Source organism: Chlorocebus sabaeus, chromosome 10, assembly GCF_047675955.1.
Source record: "Chlorocebus sabaeus isolate Y175 chromosome 10, mChlSab1.0.hap1, whole genome shotgun sequence".
Taxonomy (NCBI): Eukaryota; Metazoa; Chordata; class Mammalia; order Primates; family Cercopithecidae; genus Chlorocebus; species Chlorocebus sabaeus.
In genome coordinates this window covers 78,688,529-78,709,646 of record NC_132913.1, presented here as the reverse complement: position 1 = coordinate 78,709,646, position 21,118 = coordinate 78,688,529, and the positions used below count along the sequence as shown (strand labels likewise).

At 37.9% G+C, this 21,118-nt stretch overlaps 1 protein-coding gene and 1 non-coding gene across 6 annotated transcripts in view; both read right to left on the bottom strand.

The window, feature by feature from the left end:
• MYO1B (myosin IB) overlaps nt 1-21,118 on the bottom strand; it is a 178,389-nt gene that overhangs the window by 34,834 nt on the left and 122,437 nt on the right. For all 5 annotated transcript variants that reach the window (XM_007965683.3, XM_038000623.2, XM_007965686.3 and 2 more), the window contains exons 12-17: nt 19,896-19,982; nt 19,231-19,296; nt 8,272-8,376; nt 6,494-6,556; nt 3,827-4,027; nt 2,464-2,690 (exon numbers count right to left, since the gene is read on the bottom strand). In XM_007965683.3, the coding sequence (XP_007963874.1) occupies nt 2,464-2,690; nt 3,827-4,027; nt 6,494-6,556; nt 8,272-8,376; nt 19,231-19,296; nt 19,896-19,982 (749 nt within the window). The remainder of the gene's footprint in view (nt 1-2,463; nt 2,691-3,826; nt 4,028-6,493; nt 6,557-8,271; nt 8,377-19,230; nt 19,297-19,895; nt 19,983-21,118) is intronic.
• Nucleotides 18,457-18,564, bottom strand: LOC119625476 (U6 spliceosomal RNA). Its single transcript, XR_005241669.1, has one exon. It is a non-coding gene; the product is annotated as a U6 spliceosomal RNA (small nuclear RNA).

Genomic DNA, 21,118 nt, shown 5'->3' with positions numbered 1-21,118 from the left:
CGCCTCCCGGGTTCCCGCCATTCTCCTGCCTCAGCCTCCCGAGTAGCTGGGACTACAGGCGCCCGCCACCACGCCCGGCTAGTTTTTTGTATTTTTTAGTAGAGACGGGGTTTCACCATGTTAGCCAGGATGGTCTCGATCTCCTGACCTCGTGATCCGCCCGTCTCGGCCTCCCAAAGTGCTGGGATTACAGGCTTGAGCCACCGCGCCCGGCCTGCTCTCCTTTCTTAACAGGGCACTTTGCTGCCCAGGGAAAAGCTTTATCTTCCAACCTCCTTTGCAAGTAGGTGTGGCCAGGTGAGCAACTTCTGGCTGTTAGGATCAGAGGCGAAGTAATGTCTGCAGCCTCTAGTCAGTGTTCTTAAAAGAAGGGATGGGCTCTCCCCTTGGTCTCCTCCAGCTTACTGCTGGCTGCAAATGTTGACGTGGTGGACAGTCATCTTTGACCATGCAGACGAGGAACACATCCAAGAAACGGCAGAGCCACAAAACAGAAGGAACTGCCCTGTCAGCTCTGGAGTCCTCATACTTAGAAGTTACTTAAGAAATAAACATCAGTCTTGCTTAAATCATTGTTAGCTTTGGATCATACTGTAGCAATCCCTCTGTCCTAACTAATACTTAAACATTCATGATTATGGCTGCCTAACTACAACTGTGAAATTACACACTTACGTGGACAACTACATCTTAGGTTGTTGGGCATCAGTGTTACTATACTTTCTCTTTTACCATTTATAAAAATAATGTCTACTCTCTGGCTTAAAGAAAGATGGACAAATAGATAAATGGAACAGCCTAGTAAGTTCAGACCCCTATATATACATTCAACTGATTATCAATAAAGGCCACGAAGCAAATCAATGGGAAAAGGAGACTGTTTTCTTTTCAATATGGTGTTAGTGCAACAGGATATCTACACTGGGGGGAAATAGACCTAAATATGAAATCTGAAACTACAAAGCTTCTAGAAGGAAATATACAATAATATATTCACAACCTTGAGGTTTATTAAGATTTCTTAGAAAAACTGTAAAAATTTAAAAAAGGAGGAGAATGAAGAAGCTTTCTGAGGTAATGGAAATGTTTTACGTCTTAACCTGGGTGGTGGTCACTAAAGTATATATAATGGTTAAAAAAAAATTGAACTGTTCACTTCAGAACTGTGCATATTACTTCACATAAATGACACCTCAGTAAAATATACTTAAGATGCAAAAAAAATTCATTCAATTGAGAATAACAAAAGCAATTCATCACAGAAAGTTTCTTGGATTTTTTTTGAAACTAGGATCCTTTCCAACATATGTTCTAATCCGACGGCAATCAAACCAGAGGGTTTTGTCTACTTACATTTCTGTGAATATAAATATCAGGCACACAAACTAAACACAAAAATATTCTTCACTCTAGTTTCCTCATAACTGCATTCTCAAAGACAACTATAGAAGGTATTTGTGGGTATGGGTGCGCTCTGTGAAATCTGACCCACCAGACACATTCCTTCTATTATCTAGCTCACCAAATACACACATAGCAAACTCTAATCCTAGCTGGTCTTCACTAAATCTAGAGAGTTTTGTCCAAGATGCCCTAGAAGCAGAAAAAGAGAAGAGCCCAGAAGTCTTTTTTTTTTTTTTGAGACATAGTCTTGCTCTGTTGCCCAGGCTGGAGTGCAGTGGCATGACCTCGGCTCACTGCAACCTCTGCCTTCTGGGTCCAAGCGATTCTTCTGCCTCAGCCTCCCAAGAAGCTGGGATTATAGGTTCCCGCCACCACGCCCAGCTGATTTTTTATATTTTTAGTAGAGACAGGGTTTTGCCATGCTGGCCAGGCTAGTCTCGAACTCCTGACCTAAGGTGATCCACCCGACTCTGCCTCCCAAAGTGTTGGGATTAGAGGTGTGAGCCACCACGCCCGGCCCCTTTTAAGAAGTTCTTTCTACTGCCTTGAAAAAAATTCAGATTGCTTTAGGAATCATTACTTTCTCTAGGCCTATACCTCTCACAGGGAAGAAAACAGTCCATGTCTCCTAAGAAGAGCCAGAGTTGTAACTAAAGCACTTGCTTCAATGCTGTGCTCTAAGCTAAAATAACAAGAATTCCAAATGAAGCCAACAAGTTTTCCGCAAAACACTGACCAGAAAAAACACTTACATTTTGTTAACTTGCCATTAAAAAAAAATAAACATACAGAAAGTTGAAAACACCTAGGTGTCAACCATTGAGCTTCATTAAGTATCTACTATCTTCTCCACCACACTTTACTGTTTTACTTTCTTATTTTAGGGGAAAGGATAGTGGAGCATTTTTTAAGCCAATTCCAGATAAGGTGTTATTTAATCTGTAAGTACTTTAGTTACTCTCTGCTTGGGCTACACTCAGATTGAAACAAAGGGAAAAATGATATTCCTGCGGGGTGCTCTCACATTTGAACCGTGAAAGTTTTATGTGCCGGAAATACCTAATATAGTTTGGGTTCTTGGTCTGTAGGTTCTTCATCAGAGTGGCCACAGATGCCTTGAACTGTGAGCCTGCTGTAGGAGGCCTTTTCAGGTTGATCTTGGCGGGATTCCCTTCGGGGAACAAAGACTTGATGAGGGCATGGCTGGCCTTCCACATGGCTTGGGACAGGTCTCGATAGAGAAGGTCATTGTTTTTGTCAACAAATCCTTCCACCTGGTACAGCACCTATAAGCAGCACAGGGAACTCAATGACAGGCACATTGCATGCTATAATGTCAAACAACTATTAAAAATACTCCAAGACTATCTACACTGCAGCCTCTTCCTTCACCATCAAAAAATCCCTGACACATTAGTCACACTCTCATACTGAGTTCGCCTCCAAGTTTAAATTCCATCTGTCTAAATCACAGACGAGATCAAAATAAATTCTATTACCATTCAGGATTTGCAAGAATAAACTCCAAAAATGTTATCATAACATTTTCAAAGGATTTTGCATTTTTTTAGGAGTCTGAAAATATTCTGGGGTTTTACTTTTATTTTTTAGTTCTCATATGCCAATTCTAGTCTGTTTAAAAGTAGATGGGGCAAAACAGAAACAATACTAACATTTTCATAAATATCCTGAAGCAGAAGAAAAACTGATCAGAAATTATCTTTTAATAAAATAGGCTAATAAAAACATAAAGTACCAAGTTTTAACATTCTGAAATTAAAGATAATTCAGGTACTATAAACTGAATTTTTACAAATGTATAATCAAGTATTTTTTCCCCTTTGAAGTTTGCAATTTTATGAAAAAGGAAGTATTAGCTCTAATCAATAATCTTTCAGGATTCTAAAGATTAATCGATTAAGATTGTTTTTAGGGTTGTCTTTATATATTAGATGGCATAAAATTAATTCCCCCAAATATTAACCAAATAAATAAGTACTTTTTAAAAAAAGTAAATATTTTCCCTAACGTCATTTCGAAATCTCAAAGAATTCATTATTTTTGCTAAATGGCTTGTGTTTTTAAAGCCTTAAGTCTTTACTGACTCCTAATTTGTACTGGCAAGTCTCCTTCAATAGTGTTAATAGATATGTTATATAGGATAGCTTGAGTTTGATTCAAAAAATATATTTAGACTCTTCATTAAGTCCATTAGCTTTGCTTTCGGTTTTCTATATCAATAAGATTTTAGTCAACATGGTCCAGATTCTATTTCTATTGAATATTTATTGATTCAACCACTTTAGCGCAGCTCAATTTGTCCTCACAAGTTAATGGGGTTTCGAACGCCCGTCTCTGAGGCACAGCCTCCTTGCAGGGGTAACTTGGCAGGCCTGACTGGGTGCTCACAGCTCCCCCATACCTTTCCAGCATAATGCTGGATCCTGAAGCAGCTGTGAGGCAGAGACGTGTCGTTGAGGAACCGAGAGCACTTGCTCATCCTGCTCTCAAAGTGCTGGTGGGTGGCACATACTTGGTTCAGCTTTTCTAAGAAGGTCTCATCAGTGACTGTGCCAGGTCTGAGGCACTCCTCATCCAGCATGGCCAGGATTCCATTTGTGTTCTGGGAAAAAGGAAATAAAAAAGTTTCCTTCCTTCCTCACTGTATTGTTTTAATAATTATTCCTAATGACACCATCAAACACAATCAACTTAGTCACAAGAAAAGTTTGTTCAGTGATAACAAAAAGCAGAGAATCAAAACAGTAACAAAAGCCTCAGGAATCAGCTCTTTCCTGAAGGATCCCAGGTGTGTTTATGGCGGTGTGGTTGGGAAGAGTGTGTCTTCTTGGTTTCTCTCTCCCCGCACAACAGTACCTGGGAGTTGCCTCAGACACCTTAGCCTGATGATGACTGAAATTTATACTCTTAGAAAAAGACAAGTTGGATCTTAAAGATTCAAAAACAAACCTAAAAGCAGAAATGAATGTGACAATACAGCCTCTATAACGTTTCAAATCACAAAGCACAGTCTTCTAAGGCCATTATTTGATTCACTCCTAAGAAGGAAACTCGTTTTCTATGTTTCCAAATTGTTCATGTGTTCAAAATAAAGTTAATTTTCTAGGAAAAAATGCTGTGATTTGAGATGCTGCTTTTAACAATCACTGCAATCAAGCTGATTTCAAGAATATCTGTTTCATATAGATTTAGATTTTAGAAATTCATGTGGAATTTCTAAATGGATGTTAAACATAAGTGAAAATTTATTTGTTGCATATCTAGACCCTGTGGTCATTTTTATTCCAAGAGTAGTCAGGCCTAAACTGAACCAGAAGTCAGGAAGCTTCTACTTTGCTAAATAAAGACTGCTGCTCCATGGACTGCCCCTATGGGGTCATAAGTCTTAATTCCAAAAACAATCCACTCCACTGACCATCAACCCCACCTACTTCCACCCAGGCAAAGTCCTCTGGTTCCTCTCCCCTTCTGCTCACAAGGCCACGACATCCTCTGACCAGCATTTATTCATTCCACACAAAACCCTGGGGAAGTGTGGACTCTCAGGAATCAAGTGTGTTCATAACATCCCCCCAGAACAAACATTATTGTTTAATGATGCTGGAAGGAAACATTTCCTTCATATACCCAGGTTCCTATGTGAACATGAGCTTCTTCAATCATATTGCAAGGGAATTTTTGGCTGAGATAATCTACTTAAATTAAGCGTATTACCACTGTTCTTTTTCTCCCCTTCTTAAAAGAGAATAATTAAATGCAAGGTTATATTTATCAAGGAAAACATACTAACCAGAAATTCTGAAACTTAAGATTCCCATAGCAAATTACCTCCTTCACAAAATGTACCAGGAAAATTTTTAGGAAATTCACTTTTCAGAGCCAAAATCAGAGATCTGAACTGCTTACACGGAATATTAGTGTTCCCATTCAACATTGTTCAGAGTTTTTGAAACACAGTTTATTTCTTATTGAAAAATAGTGATGCCTTAGAATATTGTTTTCAATGTTCAATTTAATCAGAGAAACAACTTTTAGGAATATGCTGAATACTGAGGGAAAAATACTGGCTAATTACATATTTCCCAAAAAGCTTTGTAAAAGATGAGTAGAAAATGATTTGATATTTTCAGAGCATGTGATTGTATTCCTTAAACACAGCACTCACCTCACTAAACTGGTCTTGCTTACTGCAGGACAATAAAGCTTATACACTGTTTCAAATTACTTATTCAAAATCAGGTATTAGTAATCCCAAGCATAAATTAGTTTCCTGTTTTCCACACACCAAATCAGTCTTCCTACATTTAATTCATTTATAATAAACTACAGAATATGATCTAAAAACAAAAATCTTGGACTCAGAAAGCTTATTCGAAATTATCCAATAATTTTTCACACTTGAAGCCTTTTCGCATACGCACATACTTGGGTCACCTGAAAAATTCCAGGTCCCTGGCCACCCGCAGTCACACATGCAATGCCCTCTGCATGTACGATCTGAATCAATGCTACAGCTGTATTAGAGCCACTTCTGGGGTCCCACTTAACGCAGCTCCGGGGGTCATCCCTTTATGTCTCTTAAACTTAATATAATACCTGCTGAACAGTATATTAAGAGGTCATCAGAGCTTTGGGAATGAAATGAATATTATGATTTGGCAAAAACTGGATGGCTGCTCAGAGCCTACTCTGATCAGTACTCACACGCCCAGGAGCCATGGAATAGACCTGGAATCCAACCATACAAGAAAGGCTGGTACCTTTAAGGCCTGGTGTCTGAAGGTCATAAAAGGGTGTTGTGATATGGCCACAGGGGATCCTGGCGAAGTATCAAAACATCCAGCTGTCTATGTATGTGTTCAAGAACTGTGTATGATCTCTTAGGGCTACAATAAAATCTCTAGAACTCTGCAGTTCCTTAACATATATATATATGTGTGTGTGTGTGTGTATGTGTATGTGTATAACAGTGAAAATACTAATGCTTAACACTGAGGCACTGAGAACATTTTTAAGGGTGAATTATAGTACTAAAATATTCTTTAGAAAACTGTACCTAAGTACTCACATTTTCTATTAGGTCACAAATGATAGCATTATTGAAGTAGTCAATGTGAGTCCATTCTATATCCTAAAAGACAAAACAGAACAAAATCCAATGACACAAGATGAAGCCACGACACTACCATCCATAAAGCAGACTTTGCCCATCTTATCATATTTCCCTTCCTCTCTGAATTTATTTTCTTTACAGAATGGGTACTGCAAATGTCACAGGCAGTTCCCAAAACTTTCTCAATGCAGCTGCCTACCACTGACATAATCTGATTGAAGCAAACACCCTTGACCTGTTCTGAGACTGCCTTCCATTCCACTCTCCCATCTGCAGCAATTTCCCATGCACTTCACTGGCCCTGGGCCAAATATTTACTCAACAGGCCCTTGGGTCAATATTACTTTGTGTATGTTTACAATGTTTATAAGGAAATAAGTTAGAACTTGATCCCAAGAATTTAAGGCCTAGATTCTTCTGTTCTGAATCTGTAATCATAAGGAAAAAATTAATTTTAGAGTCAGTCTTGTGTTTTAGGGAAGTTAACTCTTTCAAGTGCTAAAAAAAGGCCAGCACTACCACAAAGTATTTTCAACACAAGGAAAGACATGAAAACCTATCCACTGGTTCTAACACTGGCTACAAAGCCAAATCCGTAAAGCCAAATGTAATCTTTCTGTGTCTACTTACATTCTGTCTATAAATGTAAACATTTATTTGTCTTCTATTCATAAAGCAAGCTAGGAATCTTTCTACATATTCTTAGAAGTGTTTTAACCGATCTGTACAAACTGTTTTAAGTTACCCATCAAAGTTTGGGCATTCTCTTCATGATGAGAAGACAGGAAAAGAATGAATCGTGCTTTTAGAATATTTATGTTACCAAAAGGTGCCAGACAAGTATAAAACATTTCTGAAGCATAATGAGTACTCTAAAAAATAAAGATGAAATATTTATGATTTAGCTTTCGAGTAAATGGGTTGTTTTACTAAGTCACTGGGGATAACAATCACATTAGAAAAATCTATATGGAAAGAAAGATAAAAGAGAATTCAGTGTCCTTAATGGCTTTAAATGATACTAAGAAAATAAAGGAAAACAGGTAATATCATTAGTAAAATATTAAGGCAAATAAAAAAGGAAATAAAAATATAAACATAACAATTCCTCCCTTTTATTTTTTGAAATAACTAATTTTATACCTGGAAAAAGACTGGCTATTTTAAAAAATAATAGGGTGAAAAGCAAATATATATTTTTAAATTAATGATGAAAAGACTCTGCAAACACTACTTCTGGTTATTTTAAGATTACATTAAATGAGACAATCCATAAATAGCACTTAATACTTGCTATGTAGTAAGCGCTCAATAACTATTACCTATTTTTACTATAAATTTGAATACTCAATACTTTTTGATATTGAAAAAAGTCTCAAAATATTTTCAAATCTACTTACAGTGATACTGACTTTTTTTGGTATACAGTTCTCTAAGTTTTGGCAAATGTGTAATGTCAAGTAACCACCACCATAATCCATCCCCAAAATTCCCTCGTGCTATCTCTTTGCAGCCACAACCCTCTCACGACTCCTATCTCCTGGCAACCCCTGACTCTATAGCTTTTTATAGGCAATCAGTCTCTATAGCTTTGCCTCTTCTAGAGTGACAGATGGAATCATACAGTTTGTAGCCTTTTGAATATGGCTTCTTGTTTAGGCTATCTTCTGAATTAGAATTTATATTATGAGTAAAAAAGGACTAACACTTTAAAAAAAGCATTTCAACATTACCTCCCGTATATACTCCTCCTGCTCTTCTTTAAGTGTAAGTTCAATGAAGATTTGTTGCAGCTTTTCATTACAATAATTAATAATGAACTGCTCAAAGCTGTTGTCCTGTATGGAGAAAATGAAAAAAAGCCTTATAAACCATGCCACTAGCTCTCCCAAAACAATGACACTCAGACATCTCAATCCACGAGAAATGCCACACATGATCTCTCAGATTTAACTGCAGCCCAGCACACGGCTCCTGGGACAGACGCTTGCCCATTGCAAGTACTTGAGGAGTGGGTCATGAGTAAGTGAATGAATGAAGTATACACAAATGATGCAATATTTGAAGGATGAAGATTTTTAGTTGACAGAGAAGCACCCCAAACAGAGAAGCTAGAAACAATCTCATTTCCTTTGCTGAAAGATCAGCAAAGACACAGTGAGCTCCACAATCTCTGTCACCAAGTTCTGAATCTTCCATTCTCAGGTGAAACTTCAGAGCTCAAGGAAGTCCTCCTGAACTGACCTCTTACTGTCTCCATCCAGAGACAGATCCCTCACTCTGACTCTTACATCCTAACCCTTTTTATAGATCATGTTATATGAACATGTGTGTATGTGTAACTGTACACATGTACAGATAACTTCACATACATCTGCCTCACTAGCCTGTACACTCTTACGGGCGAGGGCTGACCATGCTGTCTTGTTCACTGTATTCCTACTCCTTACATAGCACCTCACACCTAGCAAGTTCTCAATATGTACTGGCTGAGTGAATGAACAAATGAAGTTCCTTCCAAATGGAGACCCAAAGATTAAAACATCTCCCTGACAAGAAACAATCCCTTTCTGTAGAAGGCCCACACCCCTGATCACTCTTACAAGTCTCAGCAGCCTCTCCTTCATATTAATCTCTTATGATTTCACTGACAGAAGCTTTATGTCTAAATCATTTCTGAACAATCTGCAGGGCTTAATGTATTGCTGTACATCCTGAGGGCACCAAATGAATAAATTTATCAAGAACCACATCATCCAGGAAGAAGTAGATCTGGCACGAAAACTTGTTATTTTCACCTCTATTTTTCTTTATTGCCCAAAGATGGTGGCAGTGGGAGCAAGTGATAGTATGTCTCCACCATTGGTAAAATGGACTCTTCTCCCACAGTGGTGGCCAGTCCTGGTCTAATGAGCAAGGAGAGCCCACATGTAATGGTGCGGCCAAAGCTCACTGCTCCTTGTGAACAGGCACAGCCACCGGCCTTCAAATCCCTCCACATATGATAGAAGTGAAAAAGTCACACAGTCTTCTGAAAGTTGATCTTTAAAAATCAATTTTGGTCCTACTTAGGAAAACTTAAAAATGATACTTATGCTACAGCATCTAACTACATTCTTTCCTGGAAGTCAGCTAGGAATTTCTCATCACCAGTGATGCAGTGATCAGAGGAAATTTTAAACTCGAAGTCATAAATAACACATGTGAATATACTATCAGTGACTTACGTTGTTAATGCTAAACTTAGTCAAGGATAAAAGTTTGTTTGTTTTATGTCTTGAAGGGTCTTACTAAAGGGCAAACATTTATTTTCAACACTTTTGACAAATATAGTCAGATACAAAGGGTACTTCTCAGTCCTCATTTTCACACAAATTTTTAAAAACCCGGCGCTCAAATTCACAGAGTTAACAATTTCAATTAGAAACTGAAGTTGGTCTAGTATAGATGCCTTATTATTATTTACTCAGCATAAAGGCATCCCATATATCATAAAGTCTCAATTGCTTTGCTAAAGTATGTCCCTATATGATGCAACTATAAATAAAACCTATAAGTAAAAGTAAAATATTAATAACATAAGTAAAAAATTAATAAGAGCAGATCTTTGATTTTTTTTTTAAGACAACAGTCTCATGGAGCAAATCTGTTATTTGGCAAGTCTGTGCCCATGGAGCTATTTGAACCCAATTATGCTAAATCATCAAACAGCAAATAATGAGAAGGAAAGGAAAGCACTAGTGTCCCCAGACACATTGTGTGGCTATGAACAGCTCAAACTACACTTCTAAAACAGGACTATGAAACACACACAAGCAGATTAGAAACCGGAGGCAAAGCTTCACAATTACAAAACAATTTAAGGATTAAATTACAACTAAATTAAATTTGCCCATAACCTTTAAAAACTCCTGTATGGATTCTATATTTTATATCCACACGGTTATTCAACAACCACTTACTGCAAAACTCACACAGCTAGAGAAGCTATTAACACAGGAGCATGCAACAGATCAGCACTGCAAACAGGTCATACTTACTGCATTCTGGTGCAAACAGGGACAAATTACACAAAATGCAGTCAGTTCTCAATTAGCAATAAACTTCTAACAGTGAGCACGTATTGACAGTTATTTATGGTTACAAATGATAGCTTTTACCATTCAGACTGTATTTTTGATGGGTGTAAAACTTTGGATCATGACCCATATCCAGTCAATTCAAAAGACAGGACCACAATACCTTCCTGTGGTGTCTGAACTGTGGTTTGCTAGGGGAGAGAGTTCTTCAGGATAAAAATGGTTTGACCGAAATAATGATAAATCATGTAACTTGCCTGAAGCTTTAAGCCTTCAAAATCCAATGCTTCTAATTATAAATTATCAGGAAAAAGAAAACATGTATGACATGTATCCAAGGTCCACATCCACCCAAAGAGTCAGGGGCAGCGGTGGTTGGTGGATTGCCGAACAGGGAAGAGACCCATCAAGATCCAAAAGTAACTCCCCTTTCCCACCCCAGTGACACATCCCTGTGTAGTACTGTGCTGAGGCTCCTTTCAAAAACCAACAAGGAGAGAGTATTCTCCTGGAGATGCCCTAATAACAAAAACTTGCCTGTCTGACCTTACCCTAGAGCTAAAAAAACACCCCCCACCCCCGCGAAAAAAAAACCCGAACAAAAATAGAATAGCACAATCACCGATGTAGAAATTAACTTACTTCCCCACAGAAATCAGCATCTATTGCAAACACACCTCCAAAGTCTCCAAAACACATCATGGGTCACCCAGATGACCATCACTGCTCAAAGTGAAGGCTAAAGACACACACCTCTCTGGTGATCTAAGCTGAAGTTGATGGCACTGTTCAAATGTGGAGGAAAATGGGACTTCACATATGATTAAAAACTTGCAAAAATTTAAAGAATAATCAATAATCTGCAGAAAATTAACGAATAGCCTGGTAGCAGTTCACAGAACTCCAACTTGTATATGTCTAACACATTTTTCCATTAATACGAGTATTAAATTAATACCTGGTTTTCAACCTGGGACCCCTCTCCTTCATAAAATAGTGAAACTGACACTAGAAACCACCAGATGAATATGAAGGCCCCAAAGCAACTTTATATTCACAGACTTTTTTGGTTTGTCAAGAACTGTGTGAATAGCCAGCAATCCCTGAGCCAGGCCCTCTCCCATGTGTCAGGCTCATGAATCAAAGCCTCCAGGAAGTGGGCAGGAACTTGCCCCAGGAATGACTCATCTCCTCTCTCCAGTTTTCCACCCATGCTCCAAGCATGCAATTTTTCTCTACTGTCTTACCCACATTTATCTCTGAAGACTAAGGAATAAAACTAAAACTTAGAAACATCTTCAAACAAGTACCTTCTGGGCTTTCCATTACATAACCTCCCTAAATGAAGCTGAGGCTGCTTCAGAGAACAAAGGCAAAACAGCAAGTGTCTGTTCTCTGCTATTTCACGCTATAGTTACCAACTATAGATTGGGATAGTGAGCACTTACTTTGTTTAGAAGTATATAATATAACCAAATTTTAAACGCTGGGGCTTCTTTTAAGAATTCTAGATTTTGAGCTCATCCTCTCAACATCAAAACAAACAAACAACAACAAAAAAAACAAAACCCAGGAAATCATATTCCCAGTCGGTTCATAACTAGTTTATACTCACAAGTATCAATCATAAATTCTCCAATATAAATTAAGATGTATCAAAAATACTAGCCACTTTGTATATTCTCCTTAGCAACACAGGAGGCTGATGATATTTTATACTCTTTAAGGAAGACAGATATTTTTAAAACTCTTAGGCTCTTTAAAAACAATAAATATTGAAAGGAAGACAGTAAATAGAAGGGGCAGCTCTGTCCCTCTGTATTTGGGACACAGAAATGGGAAGGAGTCCGCGGGTGAATATAACGTATTAGAAACAGTGAGTAGTCCAAACACAAAGACTATGATTTATCTGAGCAAAAAAAATACTGTTAATTACATATTAGTGTTTCTTATAGTTCAGCACTTTCATTTGAGGTCAGATTTTGAATATAACATGCTGGCTTGGGGGTTTCTATATTTTTACATATAGTAAAGTCTCCTGCATAATAAATGAGTCAATACCTTTAATAAACGTTATAGGATTTTGAGTGTATATCACTATTTTAGGGAGGTTGAGCTATATTATTGCTACAAAATATGCTGTTGGTCCTTGCAAAGATTTATTTGGTGTTAAAGCCTTTGACAGCTTCTGATTATAATGCTGTTCCTACAGGAAAATATAATGCACTTAACCACAGTCCATTTTTAAATATCTCAGTGTCAAGAAATAGGTTCCAAAACAAGAACTGCTTTTCTTAGAATGTATTAAAAAATCCTCAAAATATATGAGAAAACCATTTAATATGAAATAGTCTCCTTTTTAGACATTTACAAAATTGAATGACTAGCTAAAGGTTTAGAAAATTTCCCTTAACATTTTTTCTTCCAGGTATATACTAAAATACAGCAAATTTTAAGAAAAACGTTACAGTGCTCTTCTTAAATATCTTAAAATTTCATCTAACAACTTTTTATACCTGGAAGAAATACACACATATTATTAGATAGAACAGAAGTCCTACTTCACAAAGGAAGAATATTATAATTCAAATATTCCAATTATTCCACACATTTAAGTTTGAATTTTTTTTTTTTTTGATGCAGAGTCTCGCTGTTGCCCAGGCTGGAGTGCAGTGGCATGATCTCGGCTCACTGCAACCTCCGTCTCCCGGGTTCAAGTGATTCTCCTGCCTCAGCCTCCCAAGTAGCTGGGACTATAGGAGCGTGCCACCATGCCCAGCTAATTGTATTTTTAGTAAAGACGGGGTTTCCCCATGTTGGTCAGGCTGGTCTTGAACTCCTTACCTTGTGATCTGCCCGCCTTGGCCTCCCAAAGTGCTGGGATTATGAGTGAGCCACCATGCCAAGTTTGGGCTTTTTTTTTTTTTTTCTGAGACAGAGTGTAGCTCTGTCGCCCAGGCTGGAGTGCAGTGGCCAGATCTCAGCTCACTGCAAGCTCCACCTCCCGGGTTTACGCCATTCTCCTGCCTCAGCCTCCCGAGCAGCTGGGACTACAGGTGCCCGCCACCTCGCCCAGCTAGTTTTTTGTATTTTTTAGTAGAGACGGGGTTTCACCGTGTTAGCCAGGATGGTCTCGATCTCCTAACCTCGTGATCCACCTGTCTCAGCCTCCCAAAGTGCTGGGATTACAGGCTTGAGCCACCACACCCGGCCAGTTTGGGCATTCTTATAACTGAAAAGATGGTCTGTGATTTCTGAGAAATATTTACAGCATATCTATAAAAGATACACTATAAGACTTTGATTCACAAGACTGACACATGGGGATGGGTGCCCAGCTCTGGAATTCAGGGATTGCTGGCTATTCACACAGTTTGATCTATCGATCCATCGATCCATCGATCGATCGATTGATCAATCAATCAATCAATCTATCTATCTATCTTTCTTTCTTTTACAAATCACAGCAGTTGTCATCACTTTCCTTTCTAAATCTACTTTAAATTGGTTCCTTCCTCTTCAATTATAAGCTTTCTAGCATAAGAAGGACCAAATGAAGGCAAGAAACTAGAGTAGAAGGTGCTGACTACAGTCAGAATTTCTTTCAAAAACAATTTAGAAAACAAATCTTATAATCATGAGGTGAACCTACTAGGTTACAATGACTGCTGCCCAAGTATTAGATTTTTTTTATTTGAAATAATCATTGCATCTAGCCTATCATACTCTTACCATATATGGGTCCCTTTCAGTGAGGTTTATGAGGGCAAGATAAATAAGGAGTCCATAATTGAAAGTAATTAGCACTTTGCCTGTGTTAAACTAGCTCCACTGAATGAAAGGTGAAATAATCAGCTACTACTGCCTGCTTTGGTCTATAGAACACTAATGACCAATCAGATTTTCCTAGTAAAATATCTGCCAGTTTTAATACCTGTCAGATAAGTATGTAGAAAATGAGCTGAAATCAATGTAGATTGCTCAACTTACTTTTTAACTTAGCATCTTTTTTTTTTTAAAAAAGAATAGCAGTTCTTTTATGGATATGCTATAAATATTGCTCAGAAATCACAGACGGTCTTTTCAGTTATAAGAATGTCCAAACATAAATGTGCGGAATTGGAGTATTTGCATTATAATTTTCTTCCTTTGGGAAGTTGGTCTTCTGTTCTACCAGGGTGTACAGCTAGATTTTTTTTCCTCTATGAATTTTAATTCACTTCACCTTATTTTTGGTATCATTGTTCCACTGATCTGTTTTCCAAATTGACATCGGATCACATGTGGCTAGCCAGGCAGCACTTCCAGCTGGTACTGGAATGTTTTGCAGTCAAATCCATGTGTCATCAACCCATGGTTTAATGCATCAGTTTCCCTCTTCCGTTTAGAGACAGACCACAGGGAATGAAAGGTTTCCACCAGCTCAGCTAAAAAAGGCATTTTCATGGGAACTGTGGGGCCATGGGACAATTAGATGCATTTTTTAAAAAAAAGTCTCTCTCTTTACTGTCCAGTTTTTAAAGAGATGCCCAGGGTATTCTAAAAGGCAGAACTCTTAATTCCTACAGTCAACTGAAGAACAGAACAAAGAAAAAAATAAATGTTATTTATACTCCAGCAGTTTCTTTTCACTTGGGTGGAAAATATCACAGAAATTTTCATTTTTGCCTTGATGTGGATCTGAGTCTTCTTCCACACTCTGTCTGACCCCTTATACTTCAACTTGCGGTACTTTTAAGTTCTTAATTTTCTTGGTTTCCTAATACTCTGAGCTTCCTGATGTCTTCATGTGTTCTAACATCGTTGAGAATCCAGGAAAATATAGACTGTCATCTGGGAATGTATGTGAATAATTTATTAAACGAAGAAAAAAAACTTCTGTAACTCTGTATTAAAAAGCAGGTAAAAGTATCTAAAAATCACCAACCAAATCTCTAATCTAACCTCCCCACAAATAAATTTATTTAAAAAAAGTTATTAAAAATCAAAACTGAAGATTAATCTGAGAGGCCTTAGAAAGGAAAATGGAGGGAACAATTAAATATAATGAAAAACGAATCTTGATTCTCTCAAGGAACTGAGGGGAAAAAAAGAAAAAGTATTTACTGCATGGAGAAGGAAAATTAACTTTTTATAATTGGATGGCTATTAAAAGATTTGCTATAGACATATAACTGATTGGATTTGGCCTTGGCTGAAAGTTCTGTTTAAATGGAGTGAAAACCGCCTCCCAGGTTCAAGTGATTTTCCTGCCTCAGCCTCCCAAGTAGCTGTGACTACAGGCACAAGCCACCACGCCCAGCTAATTTTGTATTTTTAGTAGAGACAGGGTTTCACTGCGCTGGCGTCCCAAAGTGCTGGGATTACAGGTGTGAGCCACTGTGCCCAGATGAACAGTAGGTGAGGCCCAATGTTTTACAAGGGTGTTCCACACAGTGGCCAAGCAGCATGAACACCACATGCTTGGAATTTGCAGTTTACTCCAGAGATTTCTGTCTAATAGAGCATGTGATCTCAACCTTGAGTGCACACCGGAATCACCTCAGAGCTTTAAAAATATTGCTGCTGCGGCCCCATCTCCAGAGATTGATATAATTGCTCTGGGTACAGCCTAGACATCTGAATTTGCAAAAGTTCACCAGGTGATGCCAATGCACAGCTCTCTGAGAATCACTGAAATAGAATAATCCTCTGAAGAAAGGAAGAATATTTAGAAATATAATGCAGGCAGCCAGGCGGGCGCGGTGGCTCATGCCTGTGATCCTTGCACTTTGGGAGGCTGAGGCGGGTGGATCACAAGGTCAAAAGACCGAGACCAGCCTGGCCAACATGGTGAAACCCTGTCTCTACTAAAAATACAAAAATTAGCTGGACGGTGGTGTTGCAGGAAAATCACTTGAACCCGGGAGGCAGAGGTTGTAGTGAGCTGAGATTGCGCCACTGTACTCTAGCCTGGTGACACAGCAAGACTCCATCACAAAAAAAAAAAAAAAAAAAGGAAATATAACGTAGGCATTTTCATAAACTGAAGTTAAGTCTAGTTGAAACAGTGTTGAGAAAAATGATGGTATAACTTGCAGAAGGAGGACACATTCAGCAAGACAGGTATGGAGAGAAACTTGAATTAACCAGAAGTGAAAAATATTCTTGGACTGCTGAAGGGTATAGGGTATTTCACCCAGCACCAAGTTAAAGGATGTTCACACAGGAACATCTGACTTCTGTTCTGATTAGGTCTGTAGCAAACAAACTTTTAAAACATAATATAGTTTCCTGATTAGACTTTTCTACCTGATAGGATGTGTCCTCTGGCAACAAGAGACTCTCAATGTTAGGGCCAAGACTCTAAAAGCCATGCAGACAAAGAATACCTTAGTTACGTTTACTACTTATCTGGTAACTCAATAAATACTTGAGAAATGACTCAAATTATTTATGAGTTATAATTCAGTTTCCTTTAAGTGTTATAAGCATTTCTTTTCCCAGGGCTAATTAGATCTTAGGACCTACTGGAAGACAAAGTTAACTAGATATCCCATCATAATCTCATTAACCTATTTTTTTAAAGTTTCCATATGTTGTGACATGATACTAAGCCCTTGCCCATTAGCTTAAGATCAATAATCTTTTTCTAGCAAAATTAAAACAAAATCAGTTTCTTTGACTTTAGAAATGTCATTGAATGTATCTTCTTAATCTAACTTTCCAGTGAAATCTCTGCTTACCAACTCCCCTGCTCGTGAAACCATTTAAATCTACATCAGCACAGCAATGTGTTAGGTAGTAAGTCATTTTCCCTGCCAACTGTAAAGAATGACTTTGGCACTCTGCCCATTTAGTGACAGTAACCTGAGGTTTCACTAGAAAGAAATTAATTTTGGCAGTCATTTCTGAGTGTACTCAAGCAATTCTCTTAACTCAGAAACCTCAAATTCTTCCCTTTCTACCAAGGAATTGGTAGCTTTCCTTTGTAGATTCTGCTAAATGGGCAACAATACAAGCAGACGCTGTGTCGAAGAACTCTGTTCTGGGGACCCCATGGGGACAGCCACCAGCACACACACTTCCATCTAGGAAGGCACCCAGTGCTGGCCAGGAGCTTGGAGTGATGATGAGGGTAGAGAAATAGGGGAGTCAAGAGACTTACCATATTTATTTCTTTTTTACTTCCAGATACTGGGGAACCTGTTACTTTGGGAAGAAAGGTGAGGAAGTGCCCCTGGTCTCAATCTTAGTAAGAAAGAAAAGCAATAAATGAAAATATTGAAAGGGCCTGGAGTTTAGTTGCTGAGTCTGCCACTAAGTAGCTGTATAACCCTGGGGAGTTACTTGACCTGGGGAGCTTTACTTTCTCATCTGTAAAATGGGATTCGTAATAATAACAGCTACATCATGAGGCTGTTTTGAAAAGTAAATCAGACAGTACACACACCACTTGCCACAATGCTTACAAAGAGTGGGCCCTCAATTAGTACTTACCATTAACAATTAAATATAGAATATGATTGAGGGAGAACATACTAAGAAAAAGGCATTCGCTAGCAAGGTCTGGTTTAGGTGAAAGGAATGAACTGATGTTTTTTTCTGTCATTCTGTGACCCTAATTTTCTAGAACATATAAATTCTTTGGGAACATTCTGGGCAGAGCCTGGATCCTTAAAGAAATTCACAAATCTTACTTGTGGGGGAGAATTAAGAAATGAGGAGCCTGATCTACTTCTTATTTCCCTGAACCAAACTAAAATGCCACTCCTAAAAGTGAGAATAAATGTTTTAATAGATCCTTAAAACTCCTTCTAAATGTCAAAGTTAGCAAGGAGGCAAAAAGGAAATTCTAACACAAGTACATAATGATTATTTTAGTTTCCAAACCACTTTTTTCAGGGGCCATGCTCATCTTCTCTATATCATTCTAATTTTAGGTATATGTCTTGCTCAACCAAGTACAAATGGTTTAAATACTTAATCTGTAACAAGCATAGAATCATTTAAAAAATTCACTATGAGCTTCAGCAGAAATTATTTCAACCTCTGCAGCAGAGTTCATTATCATAAGATCACAGTGATGAGACTCAACAAGTCACCTAATCCAAACCCTCTTTCCCCGAGTCTCACAGATGAAATGACCAGCCCTGGCCAGGCCAGAACCTGTGTCCAGCCCTCCTGTGGCTTTCTTTATGGCACCAACCTACCACACTTTCTAAACAACACACAAATGGCCACAGCCATACTCATGTAGCTTGTTGGAAGCCTCACAGTTAGAAATCTAAATATGCAATTTCAAGTCAGGTACTAATACAAGTTCTTTTTAAGCAGCACTGTCTGAAAAATGCTGGCTCTCAGCATACACACAACACACACACACACACTCTCTCTCTCTCTCTCTCTCTCTCTCTCTCTCTCTCTGGCGCACATGCAGGAATACACAACCAAATGTTGTTACATCTACACAAAGATTACTTGGTAGATTCAAAGTGATAGTGTGTTGCATCTACACAAAGATTATTTGTAGATTCAAAGTTACAGTTACTTATAATGCCTATATAAGACAGGATTTAATTTCCAACCATTCCACTTTACTAAAGACATTACAAAAAAAATTTTAAATCTTACCTCGAAAATCTCAAAGCCATAAATGTCCAAAACACCCATGACCTTCTTTCTCACTTTTGTTTGTGCCTTAAAAAAGTTTCAAATTAAAGGGTTAATTAAGGCATGAAATATAACACTACAAGCATCCAAGGAACATAGATATATATTACAAGTTAATCATGTTTCTTAAGTAAGAAAATAACTGTAATTTAGCTGTTTTTTTAAAAAACTTATGAGATGGGGCATTGCTATAGAACTTTTAGAGATTTTAATAATAGGTGATATATTTAAAGAAGGCATTAGTGGTGCCTTTCGAAATCACCTAGTCCAACACCTTCATTTTAATAATGAATAGATTAAGACCTAGTGAAGTAAAGTGACCTTTTCAGTGAAGTGTGTACAACTAGTTAGCAGATGAGCCAGGCCAGAACCTGTGGCGCCAACCCTCAGAGTAACTCCACAAAGACCATCCAACTATTCACCAGTCAGAAGCAACACAAATGGCAAAACAAAATAAACGAAATCCCTGACAAATTTCAATCTTATACATGGTAAATGCTTTTTAAGGAATAATCTTTATAAGTGATAATCAATTATTTGATTATAAATTTAAACTTTATTCAACTTAATGTTTATACTGTGAATACCATTTATTACAACTGATTTTGCTCATAGAAATTCAGTACCTTAATGCTTTCATTGATTCGATTTACCAACCACGAAAACAACCTGCTGTAGAGGTTTTTAGCCAGAGCATCACGGGCATAATAAGCCTATTAAAAAACAAATAAACAAAACTTAACACTCGCAATTCCACAACGCTTACTTTCAATAAAATCATAAAGATATTTAAAAAAAAATTCAAAGTGCTTTTATTTTATATTTCTTTGCAGAACCAGTTTTATCGTGCCATAAACAATCAAGTCGTTAAGGGAATGAGGCAAATTGTTTATACACAGTTACACTTTTTCACAAACCAGGAAACTAATTTTAAATACTGCAAAAAACTTTCACCACAAAGATATTTATTTCAATGTTATGGAACAGAGAAAAATCAGACGCAATTTAGACATCCAACAATAGGAGGTAGTAAGAGAAACATGCACTGAGAGTAATGTTACATAGTCATCAGACAGCGATGCTTGTGAAAATCAGGTAATGAAATGGAAATGCTCATGTAATGTGAAAATTTAAAAACTGTATACTTAATGTGATAACATTTTTTAAAACCCTTATACACAGAAATGGAAATTCAAAGGAGATATATTAAAATGTCTTTGATGGAATCTGTAAATTTTTTTTCTTTACTCAATCTTTTTTTTATTTTTAAATGTTTTTGGAGACAAAGTCTCACTCTGTTGCCCAGGCTGGAGTGCAGTAGCACAATCTCAGCTCACTGCAACCTCCGCCTCCTGGGTTCAAGGGATTTTCATGCTTCAGTCTCCTGAATAGCTGGGACTACAGGCATGTGCCACCATGCCCGGTTAATTTTTGTATTTTTAGTACAGGGTTTTGCCTTGTTAGCCAGACTGGTCTTGAACTCCTGGCCTCAGGTGATCCACCCACCTCAGCCTCCCAAAGTGCTGGGATTAGAGAGGCATGAGCCACCACGCCTGGCCACACTAATTGTTTGAGTATTAAAAAAAAACTTCCACAATGCGTTCTTTTAAGTTATAGAATGAACATAATCCCCTTCTTATGTGCTTATCTACTTTTAAAGCTATTCAGAACTACTTGACAAAGAGGCAGAAGACATATGCATCTCTATGACTCTTGGAATCCAAAGGCTGGAGAAAGTCAGGTTTGGACAGCAGAATCTAAACACGCTTAAATGTACCAAGTGCCCAGAGCATACAGTAGGTAAGTACTAATGAGATGTTTAATACCAGCATCCTGGGGAGGCCTGGAG